This window comes from Drosophila sechellia, chromosome 2L (assembly GCF_004382195.2).
Source record: "Drosophila sechellia strain sech25 chromosome 2L, ASM438219v1, whole genome shotgun sequence".
Classification (NCBI taxonomy): Eukaryota; Metazoa; Arthropoda; class Insecta; order Diptera; family Drosophilidae; genus Drosophila; species Drosophila sechellia.
The window spans coordinates 7,672,962-7,689,303 of NC_045949.1; the positions used below are offsets into that span (position 1 = coordinate 7,672,962).

The 16,342-nt window shown below is 44.4% G+C and overlaps 3 protein-coding genes across 4 annotated transcripts; 2 read left to right on the top strand and 1 right to left on the bottom strand.

Moving 5' to 3' along the window:
- The first annotated feature begins 261 nt into the window (after positions 1-261).
- Positions 262-9,549, top strand: LOC6611578 (laminin subunit beta-1). Of its 2 annotated transcripts, none has more exons than XM_032713877.1 (5): positions 262-573; positions 3,349-3,423; positions 3,592-6,436; positions 6,509-9,176; positions 9,225-9,549. In XM_032713877.1, the coding sequence occupies exons 3-4, from the start codon at positions 3,728-3,730 to the stop codon at positions 9,164-9,166; spliced, it is 5,367 nt and encodes a 1,788-aa protein (XP_032569768.1). In that variant the 5' UTR covers positions 262-573; positions 3,349-3,423; positions 3,592-3,727; the 3' UTR covers positions 9,167-9,176; positions 9,225-9,549. The 2 variants fall into 2 exon arrangements, with proteins under 2 accessions (XP_032569768.1, XP_032569767.1); XM_032713876.1 differs by having other exon boundaries at positions 263-573; positions 9,237-9,549.
- A 457-nt stretch (positions 9,550-10,006) lies between these two features.
- Positions 10,007-14,102, top strand: LOC6611579 (protein phosphatase 1L). Its single transcript, XM_002036081.2, has 7 exons — positions 10,007-10,099; positions 10,143-10,850; positions 11,423-11,881; positions 12,233-12,809; positions 12,869-13,132; positions 13,207-13,259; positions 13,334-14,102. The coding sequence occupies exons 3-7, from the start codon at positions 11,505-11,507 to the stop codon at positions 13,635-13,637; spliced, it is 1,575 nt and encodes a 524-aa protein (XP_002036117.1). The 5' UTR covers positions 10,007-10,099; positions 10,143-10,850; positions 11,423-11,504; the 3' UTR covers positions 13,638-14,102.
- Positions 14,103-14,403: 301 nt separating this feature from the next.
- On the bottom strand, positions 14,404-16,005 carry LOC6611580 (guanine nucleotide-binding protein subunit beta-like protein). The gene is made up of 3 exons (XM_002036082.2): positions 15,825-16,005; positions 15,534-15,745; positions 14,404-15,075 (listed from the first exon to the last, which is right to left on the bottom strand). The coding sequence occupies exons 1-3, from the start codon at positions 15,931-15,933 to the stop codon at positions 14,440-14,442; spliced, it is 957 nt and encodes a 318-aa protein (XP_002036118.1). The 5' UTR covers positions 15,934-16,005; the 3' UTR covers positions 14,404-14,439.
- Positions 16,006-16,342: the final 337 nt, after the last annotated feature.

The window sequence follows — 16,342 nt, forward strand, 5'->3', positions numbered from 1 at the left end:
TTGCTAGCTTATTTATATTATATTGCTAGCCAAATCTCTATTTCTGTGTATGGATTTTTGGAAAAGAAAAGGAAATATAAAAGTTAAACAAATTTAAAGAAACAGCTCTATAAAATTCTATTATGTTTTTGAAATGTGTTCTCTTTACATTCGATTTAATAAGTCTTCCACTTTCGACGGCTATCGATCCTCTGTTATCGGAGCATCGCGAAGTATCGAGTACGGATTCCCCAATGAAGTTTGAAATCATTCTCGCGAGCGGATCTCTCGAAATCGGACGTTTTTCGAGTAGGCGCCGGGTCGAGTCGACGGCCTCAACTTGGAATTTTCTTTCCGATTGACTTGGAAAATAGCTTCTTCGTCGCGTGCGTGTGTGTGCATGTGTGTGCGCGGTGTGGAGTTTATAAAAAGAAGTCGAAAAGTGTTTGCCGCATCAACGAAAATAAAAACACCCAAGAAGAGTGTTTGTTGTTTTGTCTGTATAACAGAAAACTGATTTACTCAACTTCACCTCCGCAAATCGATCAAGGACTAGATATAGATGCATCATATGTAGCTGAATTAAAGTATCCGGTAGGTAGGATGAATCTAAAGGAACCGATTTACAGTTAGTTTTTGGATCCACGCGTAGTTTTTACGCAGGTTTCAACAGCTGCATTCCCCCGTCTCGCTCGCTCCTTCTCCTTGCCTATTCTGTCTCTGTCTTGAGGTTTATCTTGTGGCCTGTTTTTGTTGTTACTTCACTTGCGTACTTCTATTTCCACTCCTTCGCATCCGCTGCCGTTGTTGTTTTTCTTGTGGCACACTGCCTCTTTTTATCGCCTCTCTGTTACGAACAGAAACTCAAGATAACTCCCAAAAACTCGAAGGGGCATGGATTTTAGATGCCTTTTAAGATCCCCAAATCGATTTATCGAATGGCGGGGTAAATCCAAAAAATTAATATAAATTAATATCTTAATATATTAATCAATTAAAAATTAATATTTTATATAAAGGAAACCTTTTTTAATTTTGGAAACACAAATAATTTTTACAGGTATTAGTTCTTTTGAAAGATTTTTCCCGTTAGTTTTTTTCAGATTTTCAAAGTTTTTTGGTCGTACTATTTTAAAATAGAGAGGGGTTACTATTGTTAGATAGTTTTAAGTTATTTAAGTTATATTTCATTTTCGTTATCTTGCTATCAATTATTTGTTATAGAAACCGTGCAAGTGAACATAAGCCTTTAATTAGAAAAAGATAATCTATGTCGATCTCTAGATTTTAGCAATGCATTTCTGTTTTCTACTAGATATTCTTATTTCAGTATTTCATAATTATCTCATATACTGTGGGAAATTTGTTAAGTTCCTTATAAGCTTATTTAAAATATTTTCCATCTTGTGTCTCCATTTTCTAATCTTCTTCAAAAGTCACTCTATGTCACAGAGCAGAGCAAAGAGGCATTTGAATGCACAACTACTTGGCTAGGGAATTTTTGTAGATTAAGCATACAAACCCGAACATATAGAAACATGATGCCATAACGGCAAGCCAAGTGAATGACTGCATGTGGACTAAAAAAGTGCATTGCCAAGCTGATTTTCTTTATTTCAGCGACCATGGAACGCGGCTAATTAAAATGTGAGCCGGGCCTGTCGCCTTGATGCAGATGTGCAGCCGACGAATTAATTTATCTAGATTGGATTGCGGACTGTGGGCAGAAAGGATTTAGTCGGTGTCTTCTAATTATAGCCGCTCTATCGCGGTCTGATCTCATATTTAGACGGTAGACTTCCACAACATGTGTGCTCCAGACCGAGAATTGAAATTCGGGGCTGGGGTTGGAATGGTGCATATGTGTACAGTGTAAACATACAGTGGTCAGTCGCGAAGAAAGTTTTAGTCTGCTAAGATATTAGCTTTGAACATAAAAGTTTCAGAACATTAAGATAAGAAGATAAATACAACTAACAGAGCAATTAGATCTTGTTCTAAATAAAAGCATTTGTACGAATTGAATCATTGGCATCAGAGATGTCAAATGAATTTGAGTTCCCACTGTCCACTGTCTGCATGAAATCATATTTTTTATTTGTATGGTCAAATAAACTCTGTGTCTCGATGAAATTGGAAATATAAACAACGTCGCCCGGCAAAACTAAGAAAACATGAGCCACGGCAATTGTTCGAGCAAATTTTTATGAACTGGCTATACACAGATATGCACGAATACAAAATGTATATACAGACCCCTACACTTAGATACAGATATCTACACATCCAGCGAAGTCGAGAATCGTGGAGCGCTCCAATGCTCCATTATTTACCCACACACACACACATATGTACATTGTACGAACTCATATTCTTATAGTGTATTTGGCTTGTATGCCTGGTAAATTTACGTTTTGTTTCTTTACTTATTTGTTTATTTGCCAGTTTCCTCGGCGGCAAAACGAACGAAAACGAAATTAACCAACGCACAAATAGCAAACAACAAAATTTAAACACACTCCAAGTAATTAAGTCTGGAGCGGAGTCGAAAACTTCCCATATCCCACAGAGCTCCCTAGAAAAAATGTATCTGTGAATGAACTCTTATCGGGGCAGTTGAAATTATGAAATATGTATTATTAGACTAGGGAGAGCAGCTAGCTCCATGTTTGGGTCTAGAAAATGTGTTGGTCTTAAAAACATGGGTTCTTATCTCACCGGCTCGTAGCTCAATATTTGATTCTCGATTTTGGTGGCCGACTTTTCCCTGCCCCGTCGAAATCTTCATGATAACAAGATAAAGGTCATCGAAACATTGTTCCTATTTCTAATATTTAATCCTTATACATATATATTTAAAAAATGTATTTACATATATGGGGCTTAAGTCTGATTCTGCTCATCATTTTTGAGAGAGAGATTCTGTATGATATGTCAATTTTTATAGCTTAAAAACGAAATTATACACAATTCTTCAATTGTATTCTGTGCGAGAATCCCGCGTACTACAAATGAATACTGATAAAAACAGCGATCCAACGCACCAGGCAACAACGGATTATGATTATGCTATGCCATTATCAGACCTTATATTGAGAGTAGTCGGATTGATAATAGGATCCATTCAGTTTCAGTTCGAGATTCGGTTTGCGTCTCAGTTTGTGCGTAAGATTCGTTGGGCGCGGATGCCTTTTTTTAATGGTACGAGACGAAAATAAATAGTTTTTTTTTCTAATTTTGCTGTGTAGAAAATTAGAGCATCTCTGTTGATAAGCGGTTTACAGTGAGGACAGAAGCGTGAAGTTTGTTTAGAGAGTAAAACTGAAAGCAAAGGAAAATTATTAATAAAGCAATCTGTTGATTTTTCAGCTACAGGACTAATTGAAAAATGACACAATGAATTAATAAATGTTTGATCAAAATAAGGAAGAGAGCCGTGGTTAAGTAAGTAGCAAAACACTATTTTCAATGATCTAATAATAGTTGGTGGAATTCATAAGTGTTGATCACTGTTAATTTGGAGAACTGATGAAAACTGATACTTGAATCACCAACTTTTTTGGAATTATATGGATAATGCTAACTTTTACAAACTAAAATTAATTTTCTTAGATATTCATACTGAGGATCACGTGGACAAGTGTAAGAGATCCCCTTAAAAACGAACGAAAAGAAAAGCAACTGATTAAAGTCCCGGCCGGAAGTGCCCCAGTGGAACGCGACCCCAACAACTGAGAGCCAGATCGAGATGTTGGAGCTGCGGCTTATCGTGGTCATTGTGCTCGCCCTGCTCAGCTGGCAGTGGGACCCAGTGGACTCCCAAAGACCGCCCCAGCATGGCCGACGCGATCGGCCGAAATATCCGCCAAACAAGTTTATCAAGACACATCCATGCGAGAGATCCTCCTGCTACCCGGCAACGGGTAATCTTCTGATCGGCAGAGAAAACCGCCTGACTGCCAGTTCCACGTGTGGTCTGCACTCGCCGGAGAGATTCTGCATCCTGTCCCATCTGCAGGATAAGAAGTGTTTCCTTTGCGACACGCGTGAGGAGACCAAGCACGATCCGTACAAGAATCATCGCATCGGCCAGATTATATATAAAACCAAGCCGGGCACCAACATACCCACCTGGTGGCAGTCCGAGAATGGCAAGGAAAACGCTACCATTCAACTGGATCTGGAGGCGGAGTTTCACTTCACCCATTTGATCATAACCTTCACCACCTTCCGACCAGCGGCTATGTACATCGAGAGATCCTTTGATTTCGGACAGACGTGGCACATCTACAGATATTTCGCCTACGACTGCAAGGAATCCTTCCCGGGAGTGCCCACTGTCTTGGAAAATATCACCGATGTCATGTGCACATCGAGGTATTCCAACGTGGAGCCCTCGAGGAATGGTGAAGTGATCTTTAGGGTGCTGCCACCGAACATCAACGTTACCGATCCCTATGCGGAGCACGTGCAGAATCAGCTGAAGATGACCAATCTGAGGATCCAGATGACGAAGCTCCACAAGCTGGGAGACAATCTTTTGGATAGCAGGCTGGAGAACGAGGAGAAGTACTACTATGGCATCTCCAACATGGTGGTTCGCGGCTCCTGCTCCTGCTACGGCCACGCCTCACAGTGTCTACCATTGGATCCCGCGTTTTCCCAGGCGGACAATGAAGATGGAATGGTGCATGGCCGTTGTGAGTGTACCCACAACACCAAGGGAATGAATTGCGAAGAGTGCGAGGATTTCTTCAACGATCTCCCATGGAAACCCGCTTTTGGAAAGAAAACGAATGCCTGTAAGAAGTGTGAGTGCAACGATCACGCCGTTAGCTGTCACTTCGATGAGGCTGTCTTCACTGCGTCCGGTTTCGTTTCCGGCGGAGTGTGCGACAATTGCTTGCACAATACCCGGGGTCAGCATTGCGAGGAGTGCATGCCGTACTTCTACCGCGATCCAGAGCAGGATATAACGTCCGAAAGGGTTTGCCAGCCCTGTGACTGCGATCCTCAAGGTTCGTCGGACGACGGCATCTGTGACTCCCTAAATGAACTGGAGGAGGGAGCAGTAGCAGGAGCCTGCCATTGCAAGGCCTTTGTCACGGGACGTCGTTGTAATCAGTGCAAGGATGGTTACTGGAATCTGCAGTCGGATAACCCCGAGGGCTGCGAGCCGTGCACCTGCAACCCCCTGGGTACACTGAACAACTCCGGATGCGTTATGCGCACCGGAGAGTGCAAGTGTAAGAAATATGTGACGGGCAAGGACTGTAACCAGTGTATGCCGGAGACCTATGGTCTTTCGGAATCTCCGGAGGGTTGCTCTCTGTGTAACTGCAATGCTGGTGGATCCTACGATAATTACTGCGATGTCATAAGTGGTCAGTGTCGCTGCAGGCCCCACATGACAGGAAGGTCCTGTTCGCAGCCGAAGCAGAATTACTTCATTCCCTTGCTACCCGAGGTTCATGAAGCAGAGGTGGTGGACGAGTGCATCTCCTATGGCGCCAATGGTAACTGCAGCCTGGTAGCCGAAACTCCGGATGGCAGTTTCACGGGCATTGGTTTCACCAGGGTTCCTGAGAACTCGGAACTGGTGTTCACGGTCGGAGATATTCCTCGATCCATGCCCTACGATGCGGTTATACGGTACCAGAGCACTTCTCGAGGAGATTGGGAGAACGCCTTTATCACTCTCGTCAGACCCGATCAAGTGGATCCTGAAGGAGGATGCGGTGAACTAGCTGCAGCAACTTCATCGGAAACCGGGATTCCGTTCTCCCTTCCTGATCGCAGCCGTCAGGTTGTTGCTCTGAATGAAGTCTGCTTGGAAGCTGGAAAGGTTTATAAGTTCCGGATTTACTTTGAGCGAAAGCGACACGATGTGGACAGTCCCACAGCGACGATCTTGGTGGATTCTCTTACCCTCATTCCCCGCATCGATGTAACGCCCATCTTCCAAGGATCCGTTCTGGCTGATATTCGCAAAAAGGATTACGAAAAATACAATTGCAAATCCTCTTTGTACAATATGAACTACAAGTCCGATCCTAAATGTCAAAACCTGGACAATATCCTCAGTGTATTTGTCCACGATGGAGCCAGCATGTGTAACTGCAATCCCACCGGATCGCTGAGCAAGGTGTGCGAATCCAATGGAGGTTACTGCCAATGTAAGCCCAATGTGGTGGGCAGGCAGTGCGATCAGTGTGCTCCGGGCACCTATGGTTTTGGTCCCGAAGGCTGCAAGGCTTGCGATTGCAACAGCATCGGATCGAAGGATAACAACTGCGACCTGATCACCGGCCAGTGCCAGTGTGTGCCGAATACTTACGGCAGGGAGTGTAATCAGTGCCAGCCGGGCTATTGGAACTTCCCCGAGTGCAGAGTGTGCCAGTGCAATGGTCATGCGGCCACGTGTGATCCCATTCAAGGAAACTGTATAGATTGTCAGGTAATAATATATAATACAGAATATCTTACATGTACCTAATGAACTTTTTAAATTTGCTTCTCTTACCACCAGGACTCGACCACGGGCTATAGCTGTGACAGCTGTTTGGACGGATATTATGGAAACCCACTTTTCGGCAGTGAGATCGGATGCCGACCATGTCGCTGCCCGGAGACGGTGGCCAGTGGCATGGCCCACGCAGATGGCTGCTCTCTGGACACACGGAACAATAACATGTTGTGCCACTGCCAGGAGGGATATTCCGGCTCCCGTTGCGAGATCTGTGCGGACAACTTCTTTGGCAATCCGGACAACGGTGGTAGCTGCTCCAAGTGCGAGTGCAGCAACAATGTCGATCTTTATGACACTGGAAACTGTGATCGGCAGACGGGAGCTTGTCTAAAGTGCTTGTATCAGACGACTGGCGATCACTGCGAGCTCTGCAAGGATGGATTCTTTGGGGACTCACTGCAGCAGAATTGCCAGCAGTGCGAATGCGATATCCTCGGAACGAATAACACCATAGCTCATTGCGATCGTTTTACGGGTCAATGCCCCTGCTTGCCGAATGTCCAGGGTGTGCGTTGCGATCAGTGTGCCGAGAACCACTGGAAGATTGCCTCTGGAGAGGGATGCGAAAGCTGCAACTGCGATCCAATTGGAGCTCTCCATGAACAGTGTAATTCCTACACCGGACAATGCCAGTGCAAGCCAGGATTTGGTGGCAGGGCATGTAATCAGTGCCAGGCTCATTACTGGGGCAATCCCAACGAGAAGTGCCAGCCGTGCGAGTGCGATCAATTTGGAGCTGCTGACTTCCAGTGCGACCGGGAGACGGGTAATTGCGTCTGTCACGAGGGAATTGGGGGCTACAAGTGCAACGAGTGCGCCAGGGGCTACATTGGTCAGTTCCCACACTGCTCACCTTGTGGCGAATGCTTCAACAACTGGGATTTGATTTTGAGTGCCCTGGAGGATGCCACAACCGCCACTATCCTACGAGCCAAGGAAATCAAGCAAGTTGGAGCCACAGGAGCTTACACGTCCGAGTTCAGTGAACTGGATAAGAAATTGCAGCACATTAGGAATCTGCTGCAGAACACCTCGGTCAGTCTGGTTGATATAGAGAAACTAGACAACGAAACCCAATCACTTAGGGACCAACTTCAGGCGTCCCATGGCCGATTAAGTGAAACCGAGCAAAACCTGGATAACATTTACAATTCGCTCAGTTTGTCGGGTGTTGAGCTAGAGAGTCTGCAAAATCACTCCAGATTGGTGCAACAACTGTCCAAGGAACTGAAGGAAAACGGCATTCAACTGCAGGAGTCAAATATCGAGGGAGCTTTGAACCTGACACGTCACGCCTACGAAAGAGTCAGCAATTTGTCGACCCTTAAAGACGAGGCCAATGAACTTGCCTCGAACACCGATAGGAATTGCAAGAGAGTGGAAAATCTGTCTAAAATGATCCAAGCCAAGGCCGATGACCTCGCAAACAATGACAAGCTCATTGCAGACTACCGAGCAGAGTTGACTTCTCTAACCTCCCAAATTCCCGAGCTGAACAATCAGGTTTGCGGCAAGGCAGGCGATCCCTGTGATAGTTTGTGCGGAGGTGCTGGCTGCGGTCATTGTGGCGGTTTCCTGTCCTGCGAACATGGCGCCAAAACCCACTCGGAGGAAGCCCTTAAGGTGGCCAGGGATGCCGAGACGGCCATTACCAGCAAGAAGGATCAGGCGGATAAAACCATCAGGGCTCTGACCCAGGCCAAACTGAATGCCTCCGAGGCCTATGAGAAGGCCAAGAGGGGTTTCGAACAATCCGATCGTTATCTGAACCAAACCAATGCCAATATCAAGCTGGCTGAAAACCTATTCTTAGCCCTCAACAATTTCCAGGAAAACAAGACAGCTTCTCCTTCGGAGAGCAAAGAACTGGCACAGAAAACTCTCGACTTGGATTTGAAACTGGAACCCGAGGAGATTGAGACCCTAGGAGACCAGATCAACAGGGCTGTCTCATCGCTGAAGAATGTTGAAGCTATCATCTACAAGACCAAACCCGATTTGGACAGGGTCAATAATCTGCAGAGCATTGCCAATTCCACCAAGGAGAAGGCCGATAAGATCCTGGACTCTGCCAATTCGGTCGTTGAGAGCCTGGCGGCGGCAGATGAATCCCAGGGTAAAGCCAAGGATGCCATTCAGCAGGCGAACAGCAACATTGAGTTGGCCGGTCAGGATCTTGAGAAGATCGACGTGGAAACGTATTCCGCCGAAGCTCCGGCCAATAACACAGCCCAGGAGGTTGAGAAACTGGCCAAGAAAGTGCAGAAACTGCAGAATAATATAATGAAGAACGACCGGGATGCCAAGGAGATAACCAAGGAGGCGGGTAGCGTCAAACTGGAGGCCATGAGGGCTCGCGGAGAGGCCAATAATCTTCAGTCCGCCACAAGTGCCACTAATCAGACCCTCAGCGATCGCGCCAGTCGCTCAGAAAATGCCAGGGAAAGGGCCAAGCAGCTCCTCCAGAGGGCCTCCAAACTAACAGTCGACACGAACGCCAAGCTAAAGGATCTAAACGATCTGCAAACCGTCTATCTGACCAAGAACCAACAACTGCTGCGATTGCAGGCCGAAATCGGACCCTTGAACAAGGAGCTCAACGAGCACCTGATTCACATCAAGGAGCGGGGGTCGCACTACAGGCAGTGCTATACGTAGATTGGGAAACGTAAGTAGTGCAGTTCTTATACTACTACAAGTAAATAACTTAAATCAGTAATATTTTCAGATCCATTTGCGCGGCCATCTAAATTGCCATATTCATGAACAAATAAGCAAACTGCGAATTACGAGAATCAAGTAAAGAACTACAAGAACAACTAGGAAGGCGACAGTTATTATGTAACCACTGTTAAGTTACCGTTACGTTTTGTACTCTAAGCGAAAACCAACACTGCAATGTTAATTTTAAAAATTGAGCGAAAGAAATCGATGCCTTCACTTTTAATGTGTACACACTGAGCTAAGTTTTTCTTATACTATCCCTATACCATTTTGTAATACAATTAATGTAATTAAATAAAACTACTTAAATGTGGAAATGTCTAGCATTTGTTTGGGCTCGATCGAGAGAGGAATGAGATAATGGTCATTTAAATGGAGAGCGACAGGTGAGAGTGTATTTTTGCAACACAGTTCTGCTTCCCAATAATAAATCCTTTTCGCTGAACAAATGCAAATAGTTCTCATAAATTATAAAAACAGAAATGCATATTATTTACAATGAAACTATATTAATAGTTGAATATAATTGAGTTGGGGATGAAGCTTAAAAGTTTAATATATTTTATTAGTATTTAAACAGGTATATATTGGAGCTATAATATATAAAAAATTCTGCCTACGCCATTTTCACTGTACTTCGATTTGTATAGTATTGTATACTTATGCTGCCATAAACATTGCCAATTTTTTCCATTTTCCGTTTTGTTTTAGTTCTTCTGCGCGTCGCGTGCGGCTTGTTTTTGTTTTTAATTTTCGTCCAATTAATTTTCCACAATTTTTTTCGGGGGCTAGAGGTGAATTTCTTTTAAAACCGGAAGTTGTTACGAATGGATCACCGTCACAAAAGATCGTTAAGGAGCTCAGCAGGTATTTAATAACAATTAAAAGATTTATAATGCAGTTGGCACAGTTGCAGAGAAGCCCACTTCAAGCACAAAGGTCAAGGTAATGCAAAGTGCGCGGAAAAATGCTTGAAATCATGCAATTTCTAGTTATCCCTGCCTGCTCGAAAATCACTAAAGTTTTGCATGAAAAGAGTACCCCTGCTGGCTATCGATAAGAGTTATCGTTTCGGCCCCTATCGATATTTCAATAGGTCATCAATTTTAGCTGAAATCTCAACAAGTGCAAGTTTCGAGCTCTGTTTTAATAAAACACAGCCGTGTCGTCGATCAAATCGGCATTGTTTGGATCGGTTTGCTGGTTGCAGTGCGCTGAAGTATATATATTTTTTTTATTTATTTATTGCGACATCTGTGCGGCCACTCACACACACAGGCGCGGTTGACAGATGTGCGACGTGCATACGTATAAAGAGCACACCCTCGCACACACGCACGCAGTGCGGATGTTCTGATTTTATGCAAGAAACTGAGTTTATTTTTAAAATAAGAAGAACATCCGAAAATATAATGCCAACGAAAGGCGACGTGCGAGCGACAAAAGAGCGTGTGTAAAGCGCAGAAAAAAGGGACACGGCGAAAAGGAACGGGGACGAACGACAAGCCAAAATAACGGGAACATCGGCGGCGGTGGAAAATTCAGAAAATAAGAAAATCAAAACAAAAGCAAAATAAAACGACATCTGACGTGCAGCTTCAAGTGCTTTCTCCCCAGAGTACGTTTTCCCCAAATGGACTGGGTTTTTCATTTTGCGAGCAATCTGCAATCTTTCCCATTCAATTGAGGTCGCGTCGGAATCTGCATAAGTGCATAAAAAGAATAGTGAACAATTTTAAAAATTCTGAATTTGAAACAAATAATTTCATACAGTTTTCTTGATATATATAGTTACCGTTATAACTTCTATATAAAGGTATCGTTTTTATTAATAAATTATTCTGATTCATTTTAAATTATTGATCAACAATGTAATAAATTATTTGATATAATGTTAAAACTTGCTATCAATAACATACAAATCAAAATAATTTATTATTTTAACATTAAAAATGTTTTTCGAAATGATCTGAAGCAGAGTTCTTTGAAACCATAAAGTAAATAATATCCTCAGACATCGAAAAATGCGAAATTATATTACTTCCGATTCCGTCCGCGTCTGAGAGAATTTAAACGGGAAAGTCTTGCATATTAAATGCCCAACCCCTTTGTTGTTTATCTTAATTTCGTTTTTTATTCCTTGCATATACACACACTGCTGACACCCACATCAACATTCACCGCTGACAGTTTCGCATGCGATCCGCTTGAAAAAAATTCACAGAGCAGAAATCAAGCGCCAGCAGAGTATACAGATAGCCCGGCATTTCCCATGGACGACGAACTGGAAGACAAGGTGTTCTATCAGACATACGTATCGCACATGAAAATCCTGTCCAAATTTGCGGTGGGCTTCTCGTCCATCAACTCCCCGTTGGCCTACATATGGAAGCTGTGCCGACTGTATGTCCTGCGGCCGGAGGTCATCTTCTGCGGCTTGATCCTCTTCGTCCTGTTGCTCTATTTGCAAGCGGTAGATGTGTGGAGTCGCAGCATCCTGGGACGCATCCAGGCCACCCTCGGTCGCCAGAAGGCCGTCAAGATGATGGAGCTGTCGGCCAGTGCTGGTGATCACCAGAGCTGGGAGGAGATGAAGCAGCAGAGCTCCGCCTTCGCGGTCCTGGGACGCAGGCCTCGAATGGAGGATAGGTTCGTATGAAGTCACACATCCCTGGCATAAACTATTGTGCAGTTTAGATAGCACTTACATAGTAGCTGAAATATACTAAGATCTGTCACGATCGACAGAATTTTAGGATTTACAAATTGGCTAACAGTGTTTCATTAGATTTAAATGATCTATTAAGGAACAAATTCTTGGCAACACTTTGATGTTCATTAAGTAGCATTGCAACACTTTATAGCTATATAAATCTTTTCCATATGTCAAACTTAGACTAGATAATAATTTTTTGGACCTTTAGAAATGACTTTGAGACATCTCTATTCAAATGTACAAATTCCAAGAAACTAGACTAAAGACTTTTATTTACGTTTTAGATTTATTATCGAGGAGAACATCAACAACAATACTGGTATCTCCTTCTTTGCTGTATTTGACGGTCATGGCGGCGAGTTTGCCGCAGACTTCGCCAAGGATGTGCTGGTGAAGAACATCTACAATAAGATCATCGAGATGTCCAAGCTGCTAAAGACGGAAGGATATTCCGGAGATTACGATAAGAGTCCCTATTTAGCGCGCAAGCAGAGTCGCAAGGATGCGAACAAGGAGAACACAGAACCCACGGCAGCGGTGATGCGAAAGGATAGTCTACGGAAGGCCCACAACACCACGGCGGATTGCAGTGCTATTAAACAAAAGACAACCGAGGCATCCATTGTCGACATCTACACAGTCCAATTGAACTCGGCGATGAGAGCCAGTGGTAATTTGGGAGCCGCCAAGGATTCCTTCCTCAACAACAACAACAACGGGCAGAACGGAGCAGCCAATGCGCCACCTCCAAACTACGAAGCCAAGTGCTACATCGAAAACGGACGTATTAACTTTGGTAAACTGATCACGGACGAGATCATGTCGGCCGACTACAAGCTTGTGGAGCAGGCCAAAAGAGCGGTGAGGGAACCTTTTTCTACTTAATCTTCAGAGACAATTCTAACTGACCTTTATTTCAGACCAACATTGCGGGTACCACCGCTCTAATAGCGATAGTGCAGGGCTCCAAGCTGATTGTGGCCAATGTGGGCGACTCCCGCGGAGTCATGTACGACTGGCGTGGAATCGCCATTCCGCTTTCCTTCGATCACAAGCCGCAGCAGGTGCGAGAACGAAAGAGGATCCACGATGCAGGCGGATTCATCGCCTTCCGAGGCGTTTGGCGCGTGGCCGGCGTGTTGGCCACGTCCCGTGCTCTAGGGGACTATCCGCTTAAAGATAAGGTGGGAAATGGGATGATTCCAACGAGTTACTAACGAGGCTAATCTTGAATCTATTTTTAACCGCACGCTTACAGAATCTGGTGATTGCTACGCCGGACATTTTGACCTTCGAACTAAACGATCACAAGTGAGTGAGGCCACTTTCAACAGTTGTTAAAAACATTCTAGTAAACCTGTAATTAATGAAATACTTTCTTCTAGACCACATTTTCTGATACTGGCATCCGATGGACTCTGGGACACGTTCAGCAATGAGGAGGCCTGTACCTTTGCGCTGGAGCATCTGAAAGAGCCGGACTTTGGCGCCAAATCACTTGCCATGGAGTCGTATAAACGTGGCTCCGTGGACAACATCACCGTGCTGGTGATCGTCTTCAAGAACGATGTCTACAAGATTGGCAGCTCAGCGGGAAAAGCGGGAAAAGAATCCCTAAAAGTCCCAGCCAAATCTCAACCAGTTGCGCCTGCAGTTGTGCAACGCTCGAATTCAATCAAAACCAAATGAAAAACAAAAGATTAGAGTGCCTGCTAAGAAATGCTCTTCAGCTTTTCTCCTAAAATTTCCTTCTCCCCAAGAACAAAACAAACCAAAGTGCCCGAAATTTTCTAGTTAGGCATTTTGCTAAATACCTTTTGACCTTTTGTTACTTGACCAAAGGCAGCGTTTCATCCCATTACAGACATGCATACATTCATCACTCGAAATTGCGTTCTTCATTTGTCTTAATATTAAGGTTGTTTGTTAGTCAATGTTGTTTTGTATAAACAAAATATGTTTGCATCCGCCGTCACATTGCCGTGCCCTCCGTTTTCCCCAATTCGCACACGAAAATCATCACAGTCACTGACTCAGTCAGGGAAACATTATCACGTAACTATTTATTTAATTTATTTGTTATACGTGTAAAAGAAAACATTTTCTAAATGTCGAAATGTTTTTACGAATAAAACAATGCATACGAAACGAGAACATTTCGTTTTGCTACTTAAATTCAATTTCTACTTGAAATTCTTTTGTCTTTTAGGGAAATTTCTGCTTTGTAATTTAGGGATTTAAAACACCCACTTTCGATTAAAGTTTATATTTAATGTTTTCTTTATTAACATTTACATCTTCTGCCTAAACTAAATTGTCCCACTGTTTATACTATCCCCATCTATTCGAAGGAATCTCTATAGCCCAACACTTAAGTTAAAACTAATTATTCAGCCGCTACAAGATACACAAATTTGAGTTAAGGACGCTAAAATTTTATTTTTGTTTTAGCTAAACAAATAATTTGACGCCCGTTACAAAAGTCAGTAGCTTAGTGAGCCGAAACAGACACCTGCCAGACGCGGATGGTGTTGTCGGAGTAGCCGGCGAACAGGGTCTGGCCGTCGGTGGACCAGGCCAGGGACAGGCACTGGGGCTGGTCGGCCTTCGACGTGGGCGAGACGACCTCGGGGCGCAGCTCCTCAACGGTCTTCTTGCATGCCAGATCCCAGATCTTGATCGAGGGTCCGTAGGCCACGCACAGCCAGTAGCGGTTGGGCGAGAAGCACAGGGCGTTGATGATGTCGTTGTGCTCCAGGGTGTACAGGTTCTTGCCGTCATTGAGGTCCCACAGCAGGGCCTTGGAGTCCTTGCCACCGGAGGTGCACAGGGAGCCGTCGGGCGAGACGGTCACGGTGTTCAGATAGCCGTTGTGGCCGTGGTGGTTGTTCTTCAACTTGCAGTTAGCCAAGTTCCAGACCTTGACGGTGCGATCCCAGCCGCAGGACACGATGATCGGGTTGGAGTGGTTGGGCGAGAAACGCACGCACGACACCCAGTCGGTGTGGCCATCCTCCTGTATGGTGAACTTGCACTCAGCCAGGGTGTTCCACAGCTTGATGGTCTTGTCCCGGGAGCCGGACACGATCTGACGGTTATCGGCCGAGAAGGCAACCGACAAAACGTCCTAGAAGGCGAGCAAGCATTTGACGATTAGCTAATTGTATTTGGTATGGTTTTAATAATAATATTGTGTTTACTGGATTCTTCACTAACCAACTGATTGCGGATTCACATGTTGCAGTATTTTTGAACAAACAGCAGCAACTCAATTAGTCAGTGAACCAATCCAGATGGGTTTCTTGCAACTAATTAGGAATCAGTGGGTATCAGAGATTGTTTGCCTACTTACGATGGAGCTTCAAGCAATTTATAGCCGAGACTCGAGCGAAGGGTGAAGCGTACGTACAGATGTCAACCAGAAATTCTGCCTCGCATAGGCGCAATATATATTTTTTCGATTTGTACGCGGCAAAGGCGGGCCTAACCTCACTCCTAACCTTACATTTAGCCTTTTGCCGGTACAGATCGGGTCAAAATCTCAGTTCCCTAAACGAACTAAATGCAATTGGAATCTTATATCACCTTAGTGTGTCCCTCGAAGCGACGGGTGGTCTTGCCGGCGGCCAAATCCCACAGGCGAAGGGTCTGATCCCAGGATCCGGACAGGGCGTAGTTGCCATCGGAGGAGAGCACCACGTCGCTGATGAAGTGCGAGTGTCCGTAGAGACGCTTCTGGGGGTAGCCGTAGTTGGTGTCCTCGTCGCGGGTCAGCTTCCACACGATCAGGGTCTTGTCTGCGAATCGAGATGGCGGCCATTAATATACGCACGTGCTGCCAGATAAATCCGAAGATTTTCAAAGGCGAATACTCACCACGGGAGGCCGAAATGATGGTGTCGGGATCCTTGGGGTTGGTGGCGATCTGGGTGACCCATCCATTGTGGCCAATGAGGGTACCGCGCAATTGCAGGGTCTCGGACATCTTGAGTTTGTATTATTTGCTACGGAGCGCGGAGGAAACACGTCCAAAGGCGCTGCAAGCTGGCAGAAAAAGAGGCAGTTCCGGTTCCAGTGCTCGTTAAGATGCCAACTGTCACCGAGCGTGCAGTGTTGGACAGAGTACAGCTATCGATAGTTCTAATGTCTTGTTACACATAATACGTGTAAAATGTAACGTCAAGTAATATTATGTAAAAGATTTAAATATATAAAAAAATATATGCCTTAACCAAAGACACTAAAATATTATTATTCTATTGTCTTTGCCTTAACGTACACCAAGTATTAACATTGTTCTACATATCTCAAGAACACCAGCAATCTTGAAGCTTAGTTCTAAAAACAATTTTGCTATTATTTACAAAAGAAAATATAAAATTGTCTGTATGAGC

Coding starts and splice junctions, on each gene's coding strand:
- LOC6611578 (XM_032713877.1), top strand. CDS start 3,728: ATGTTGGAGCTGCGGCTTATCGTGGTCATTGTGCTCGCCCTGCTCAGC. Junction 6,437..6,508: donor GAAACTGTATAGATTGTCAG/GTAATAATATAT, acceptor TCTTACCACCAG/GACTCGACCACGGGCTATAG.
- LOC6611579 (XM_002036081.2), top strand. CDS start 11,505: ATGGACGACGAACTGGAAGACAAGGTGTTCTATCAGACATACGTATCG. Junction 11,882..12,232: donor AGGCCTCGAATGGAGGATAG/GTTCGTATGAAG, acceptor TTTACGTTTTAG/ATTTATTATCGAGGAGAACA. Junction 13,260..13,333: donor TTCGAACTAAACGATCACAA/GTGAGTGAGGCC, acceptor ACTTTCTTCTAG/ACCACATTTTCTGATACTGG.
- LOC6611580 (XM_002036082.2), bottom strand. CDS start 15,933: ATGTCCGAGACCCTGCAATTGCGCGGTACCCTCATTGGCCACAATGGA. Junction 15,746..15,824: donor CATCATTTCGGCCTCCCGTG/GTGAGTATTCGC, acceptor CTCGATTCGCAG/ACAAGACCCTGATCGTGTGG. Junction 15,076..15,533: donor GCTTCGAGGGACACACTAAG/GTGATATAAGAT, acceptor CTCGCCTTCTAG/GACGTTTTGTCGGTTGCCTT.